This window comes from Myotis yumanensis, unplaced genomic scaffold (genome assembly GCF_028538775.1).
Source record: "Myotis yumanensis isolate MYYU_CA2020_CCGP unplaced genomic scaffold, mMyoYum1.0.hap1 SCAF_3, whole genome shotgun sequence".
In the NCBI taxonomy this organism is placed as follows: domain Eukaryota; kingdom Metazoa; phylum Chordata; class Mammalia; order Chiroptera; family Vespertilionidae; genus Myotis; species Myotis yumanensis.
This window is the reverse complement of record NW_027223754.1, coordinates 41,296,273-41,303,700: the sequence shown is the minus strand read 5'-3', so window position 1 is coordinate 41,303,700 and position 7,428 is coordinate 41,296,273. Positions and strand designations below refer to the sequence as shown.

Sequence of the window (7,428 nt, the reverse complement as noted above, 5' to 3'; positions counted from 1 at the left end):
CACCAAAAGGCAAATGTTTTTTTGTTTTGTGTTTTTTTTTAAAAATATATCTTTATTGATTTTAGAGAGGAAGGGAGATGGAAAGAGAGAGAGAAACATCAATGATAAGAGAGAATCATTGATTGGCTGCCTCCTTCACGCCCCCTACTGGGGACGGAGCCCACAACCCGGACATGTGCCCTGGACCAGAATCGAACCCAGGACCCTCTTCTGTCTGCAGGCCGATGCTCTATCCACCGAGCCAAACCGGTCAGGGCAAGGCACATGTTTTAAGTCGACTTCCAAGGAGAACTTCAGCAAAATAGTCAACAGGAAATTAAATTTCCTACATTAAATACTATGGCCGGCCAGAGGTGGGGTACTCTCCACCTCGACCAACGTGTAATCTCATTAGAAAGGTGGTGTCCTTTTGAAGCAAAAACGACTTGTGTTCTGTTCTCCGGGCCTCCTTAGCCCAATGCGGTGGGCAGAGGGGGGCTCAATCATCAGCAGTGCCTTTGATTTCACACTGCTCTCTCTGGCTCTCTCCGCCTGTGGCAGGCCCTGCAGTAGAGGAAGATGGGGTGTACCATCTATGCAGCGGTTCTCAACCTGTGGGTCGGGACCCCTTTGGCGGTCCAACGACCCTTTCACAGGGGTCGCCTAAGACCATCCTGCATATCAGATATTTATATTACGATTCATAACGGTAGCAACATTGCAGTTATGAAGTAGCAACGAAAATAATTCTATGATTGGGTCACAACATGAGGAACTGTATTTAAAGGGCCAGAAGGTTGAGAACCACTGACTATGCATTAGTGTGCTCCACTTAAATACGGTCTCCGAGCCCCCCAGTACCGGTGGGAGCCAACAAACACGAGAGATCAACCCTATACACCAGTGCTGCTTGGGGTGGGGGGGGGCGGGGGGAGGATCTCTCTCAACTGCTGGCAACCAAAGAACAGGACCCCCGAACCCGGAATTGAAGGAAATAGTCGCGGATCCTGGGGTGGGGGGAGTGGAGGCGGGTGCGCTACACTGGCGGGCCGGGACCGCCGCGGGCCGGCGGAGGCCTGGCGGGAGCCCAGGGCTGAGTAACCCCTCTTCCGGGCCGGCCCAGGGCGTGAGTCACGAGGAGCGCGGCGTTGAGGGGCGGCCAGGAGGGTCTGACAGATGGGGGGGCGGGGGAGAGTGGATGTGCAACTTAGTGGGAAACGGGTTTCAAAGGAGCTCGCTCCCAGGGAGTGGGGGTTTGGGATCGCAGGAGCCAAGGGCGCGGGAGCTGGGGGCGCCCCTGGGGCAGCGGGGACGGGGCCGGCCGGCCAGCGGCGCCGAAATCTCCCGCGCTCGGAGCTGGCCCCTCCTCCCCGGCCGGGCCTCAAGCCCCTCGCCGCGGCCAGGCCTGCCAGTGGCTCCTCCCGCCTCCCCCGCGCCGCCGCCGGGCCCCCAGGGAGGTTGCTAAGTCCCGACCAGCCTGACCCACTCCTAACCCAGCGGCACGCCACGCGCCGCCAGTGACGGCACCGCAGGGTGCGTGGCCAATCCGCGCGGCTCCCGAGGAGGCGGCTTCGGCCCCGCCCCTCGCGCCCAGGGCCAATGAGGCGCCGACGCCCGCGGCCGCGGCGGGGTGAGGGGTCGCCAGGCCCCGCCCCATCCTCCCCTTTCTCCTTTGCCCCGCCCTTTCCCGCCCGGCCCAGCTAGTCCCGCGCGCACAGCTGGTGCCGGTCCCCGCGCTGGGCCCGCCCCCCGCCCCTCCCGCCGGCCCGCCAGCGCGCCTCACGGCTCCTGTCTCCCCTCCCTCCTTCTCTCTCTCACGCCTAGCGCAATGGCGGCGGCCGCGGCGGAGCAGCAACAGTTCTACCTGCTCCTGGGAAACCTGCTCAGCCCCGACAATGTGGTCCGGAAACAGGCAGAGGTAAGCGAGCCCGTCGCCCCGGCGCCTGGCCCCGGCCGGCGCGCCGATCCTCCCCGCGACACCGCCACACCGGGCCTCGGCCGCTCCGCCGCGGCAGCGCAGGCCGGGCCCGGCGGGCGGCGGCAGCTCAGCCCACGTGTGAGGCGGCGCACGGCTCCCGGCGGCGCCCGCGGCCCTTCCGACTCTTGCAGCCGCGGGGCCCGGCGCCGGTTTCCTCCCGCCGCCCCTCGCACACACGTGCGGCCGCTCCTGACATACTGCCCCCGCCCAGATGGGGAAGCCGGGCGGCGGGGAGGGATGTGGGGTGTGGGGCGGGCCCCGGGGTTCCCCTCACCCCTTTCCCGCTCTCTCCCCGTGGAAACCTGCTCGCGCTTCTCCACGGCGTCCACCCAGCCCGACCTCCTCGGTCTCCCGAACCCTGGCGGCTCCCTGGCCCACCCGCTCCGCTGCTCTGCTGCCCCCTCGCTCTCCGCTGCCATCTGCCTCTCGGCTCCCAACCTCCGCTGTTGGAATGTATGTCTAGCCCTTTCGCCTTCTTCCCACTTGTTTCCACGTAGCCCTCGTTCTCTTGTCTCGTCCCTAATGCCGGAGGCTGGATTCCCCACCTCTCCCAGGGTCTTGTGAAGTTACCTTTAGGGTTTCTTTCCCAGCAGCGTCCGCCTTCCTTTGCTCGGCCCTCGGAGAAATCTTTGCTCTCTAGAGATTTGTGGTCTCATCACGCACATGGGGTGTCCTGGGGCTTCCGTTGTTCCCCTGGGCCGGTGCCATATGTTCAAGTCTTGCGTTTTCATTAAATCGCACCTGAATCATTCTTTTCTTTTTTTTTTTTAACCACCTCCGGCTCCTGGCCTCCAAAATGTGGAGCTGTGCTATAGTTTCCAAAGACAGCAGTAGTATTGCCCGTTCATGTACAAAGGAGCAGCGAGACACCCGTGGTTCAGTGTGAGGCTGGGGGTGTCCTGTCAGTGTGGGGACCACCGTTGATTTGAGACGCCTCCAGGGAAGGGCAGAAACTTTCTCTGAAGCGCGTTATCAGGAGCTCTCTCCACACTTGGTTACAGACGGGGGTTCTTTGCAACCTTGTGATGGAAGATTTCGATGATTCGGTGAAGGATGTTCATGCAGATCTTTTTACAGAGTAAATAGACATTTCTATTCCATCTAGCTAATGAAATCGGGGGACAGGTCCTGTGGACTCACGAGATTTATAGTTGTCTCACAGTGTTGTTAATAGATTGTGAATAGATTTAACAATGCTGGTTACACTTAGTGGTTTTTAAATGTGTGTGTGTGTTTTTTAATTGATTTCAGAGAGAGAATCATGAATCAGTTGCCTCTTGCACACCCCCTACTGGAGATCAAGCCTGCGACCCCGGCATAGGCCCTGACCGCAGTCTAACTTCACCCTCCTGGTTCCTAGGTCGGTGCTCAACCATTGAGCCACACCAGCCGGGCCACTTTGTGCTTTTATAATTAGCAAAGTAAATACACTGAACGTTCCGTTCTTTAAACAACTACTAACTTGATCCTAATGACTTTTTATTTATTTATTATACATTGAATACCTGTTTGGGGTAAAATTTCAAGGGGTGCAAATAGTTTCTTCTCATTTTCTGAAGGTAACCACTTTTAAGTGTCTTGTGAATCACCCCTGAAAAAACTTACTAGTATGTATATATTCATTTTTGCATGAAAGGGCTCTTAATACACATTATTGTGCAGCTTGACTATTTCACTCAGTATGTTTCACATTGTCACATAAGAGATTTTGTTAAAGCAGCTATGTAGAATTCCATCCCATGGATGTATTATTTATGCAACCAGTCCTCTATGAATGAACATTGAGATTCCAGTGTCCTGCTCTTGAAAACAGTGCTGTACATAGAAGTAAATGTATCCCTATCTTTTCAGACTTTGCCAGGTTTATTTGTAGAATACTTAAAAGTATTTGTCCTTAAAAGTAATATGCATTTATTAGTTGCGTCAACTTGTACTCTTGTCATTGGGATGTGACGATGCCTATTAAAACATTGTAATGCTTTCTGCTAACTCTAGAAGTAATTTTTCACAGAAATAAGTTCTCAATCCCAACCCATAATAGACATTTCCATGTGCTGCAAAGCAGAACAGCATTGTAATTAGCAAGCTAATTTAATTCTGCCTCTTCCTTCTAGTTGCTTAAGTCTCTATTGTCAAGCCTAGCGGGGAATCTCTCTTCTGTAGAACAAAAATATGTGTCTGGTTCAGCTTGAATTCCAGTTGGTGCCTGTTGTAAATTTTTTATCACTTCCATCACTTTGGGGATAGCAGCATTCAGTAAATTTTCTCATATAGAACAATTGAAAATAAGTACTGTTATTCTCTTAGTCTCTTTATTCCTAGTGAAAACATTCAAATATATTTTTACTTTTTTAGTATATCCTTGGAATATATTAATATGTGAAATATAATACAGGATTTTCTTAATTTGACACAGAAAAAAGTGTTAGAGGGGAAGCTCCTTGGCACCATATAATTTAGTATTATGCTAATCTGTAATGAAAGCAAAATATTATTTGAAAAAAAATGGCTGCACATAATGATACCTAATACCCCTTTTTTTGCATTATGAAATGAGCCTCTTATCACAGCCTGATATAACAAATACAGAATTTTTTTTTTTTAACTAAGGACTTGGCCAGGGCTCAGGAAATATCTTTGTAATTTACTCAATCTAAATAAAAATACTTAGTTGACACATAAATACCAAACTGTTGACTAAGGTGACTTTTTAAATATTCAAATAGGAAGTTAAGTACAATAAAAGATTCATTTATTATAATTATTTAAATCATTGAAGAGCTTCAAAACTTTAAAAAGTTTTAAATTTTTGCCATGTATAAACCATTTAATAGGCTCTATATCTTCTATTTAGAAATCTTCAAGGATTTTTCTCTTTAACTTTACAAAAATACGTTTACACTATTTGAAGAAATGATTTAAATGTCCTTGTTTCAAAATATAATAACATGAATGAACAATTGAATAAATAATAGACAAGTAATCCAGAGTTGACATTTTTTTGTTGTTATCCTCACCTGATGAAATTTTTTCTATTGATTTTTACAGAGAGTGGAGGGGAGTGAGTAGTGAGAGAGAAACATCAATGTGAGAAGAGATGCATCAATTGGTTGCCTCTTACACGTGCCAGGGTGGGGATTGAGCCTACCACTAAGATATGTGCCTTGACCAGAATTGAACCCAGGACCCTTCAGTCCACAGGCCAACACTATCCACTAAGCCAAACCAGCTAGGGCCATGATGACATTTCTTTATGAAATAAGTATTTTATCAATCATATGCATAGATTGTATATTTTTATTAATTTTTTTAATCCTCATCTGAGGATTTTTTTTAATTAAAACTTTATTGTTCAGATTATTACAGGTGTTCCTCTTTTTTTCCCCCCATAGCTCTCCTCCACCCAGTTCCTACCCCACCCTCTGCCCTTACCCCTCCCATTGTCCTCATCCATAGGTGTACAATTTTTGTCCAGTCTCTTCCTGCACCCCCGCACCTCTTTCCCCCAAAGAATTGTCAGTCCACTCCCTTTCTATGCCCCTGGTTCTATTATATTCACCAGTTTACTCTGTTCATCAGATTTTTTATTCACTTAATTTTTAGATTCACTTGTTGATAGATATGTATTTGCTGTTCATAATTTTTATCTTTACCTTTTTCTTCTTCCTCTTCTTAAAGGATACCTTTCAGCATTTCATATAATGCTGGTTTGATGGTGATGAACTCCTTTAGCTTTTTCTTATCTGTGAAGCTCTTTATCTGACCTTCAATTCTGAATTATAGCTTTGCTGGATAAAGTAATCTTGGTTGTAGGTTCTTGCTATTCATCACTTTGAATATTTCTTGCCACTCTCTCCTGGCCTGCATAGTTTCTGTTGAGAAATCAGCTGACAGTTAGTTCCCTTGTAGGGAACTAACTGTTTTTCTCTTGCTGCTTTTAAGATTCTCTCTTTGTCTTTTGCTTTTGGCATTTTAATTATGATGTGTCTTGGTGTGGTCCTCTTTGGATTCCTTTTGTTTGGGGTTCTCTGCGCTTCCTGGACTTGTAAGTCTATTTCTTTCACCAGGTAGGGGAAGTTTTCTGTCATTATTTCTTCAAATAGGTTTTCGATATCTTGCTCTCTCTCTTCTTCTGGCACCCCTATAATTTGAATGTTGGTACGCTTGAAGTTGTCCCAGAGGCTCCTTACACTATCTTCATATTTTTGGATTCTTTTTCCTTTTTGCTTTTCCGGTTGGATATTTTTTGTTTCTTCGTATTTCAAATCTTTGACTTGATTCTTGGGATCCTCTTGTCTGCTGTTGGATCTCTGTATATTATTCTTTATTTCCGTCAGTGTATGCTTAATTTCTAGTTGGTTTTTTTTCATATCCTCCAGGGTCTCACTAAATTTATCGGCGGTTTCCAGAAAATTCTTGAAAAACCTTATAACCGTGGTTTTGAACTCTATATCCAGTCGTTTGCTTTCCTCCATTTCTGTCATTTGTGACCTCTTTCTTTGTCTCCGCATATTTTATGCTTCCCTGTGTTGGTAGAGTGGCTTTGTGTGCTAGGTGTCCTATGGGGCCCAGTGGCTCAGCCTCCCCAGTTACCTGAGGTGGACACTCTTGTTGCACCCCCTTGTGGGCTTTGTGTGCAGTCTTGTTGTAGTTAAGCCTTGATTGTTGTAGGTATCACTGGGAGGAATTGACCTCCAGGCCAGTTGGCTGTGTCTACAGTGGGAGAACTTCTGTGCTGAAGACACCCTTATTGGGGCAAGACTTGCTTCAGTGGGGCTTTGGTGCTCACTGAGTCTGCCCCCTGAGTGTGTCCCTTATGGATCTGAGGAGTTGTAATCTGGATGGTCCCACTCTGACCACTGGGTACACTGGCTCTTGGATCTCTAAGGAGGTGCTAATTTAGCCTCTGCCTGAGGCTACCCAGCAGGAGCTACAAAGAGATCTGCAGATTCCCCTTCCTTGTTTGGGGTTTGGAGGTGCCCAGATGAGGCCCAGCTGTGAAGCAATGCAAGCTGCTGTGGGGCCTTAGGCCTTCTCTTGGAAGTTCTGGGTCTGTCTGGCCCAGCTACAATTTGTTGGGTAATTTTCAGATTGCAAAGGGCCAGGGCATTCATATGCAAAAGCTTCTGCTGCAGCCTGGGTGGGGCGGGGTCTCAGAATCAACAGGGCAGAGCAAGCAGCTATGGCTGATCCTCAGCCCTGCCCTAAGGGGCCCTACGTCTCAGTGTTCCGGTAATAGTTGCAAGCACCTCTGAGGGAAAGCCGTCCTCAAGTTCCGAATTCTGCCTACTGCCAGACAGTCCAGTTTCTCCCCGCATGAGTCCTGGGTCACCAGAGACTTTCCGGAACTGGAGTTCAGAGCAGTCGGGAGATTGTGATTCCCTCCCGCGCGTCCTCAGGTGCCAGCCCCTTTCCGCGCGCGCTTGAGCCTCCGTACCTCTGCACTTTACTTACGCAGCTCTTCTAAGTCT

The 7,428-nt window shown here is 48.7% G+C and overlaps 1 protein-coding gene across 1 annotated transcript in view; it reads left to right on the top strand.

The window, feature by feature from the left end:
• Positions 1 to 1,782: 1,782 nt before the first annotated feature.
• IPO5 (importin 5) overlaps positions 1,783 to 7,428 on the top strand; it is a 62,961-nt gene continuing 57,315 nt past the window's right edge. Inside the window, exon 1 of the mRNA XM_070408696.1 lies at positions 1,783 to 1,897. Within this exon, the coding sequence (XP_070264797.1) occupies positions 1,808 to 1,897 (90 nt within the window). The 5' untranslated portion in view covers positions 1,783 to 1,807. The remainder of the gene's footprint in view (positions 1,898 to 7,428) is intronic.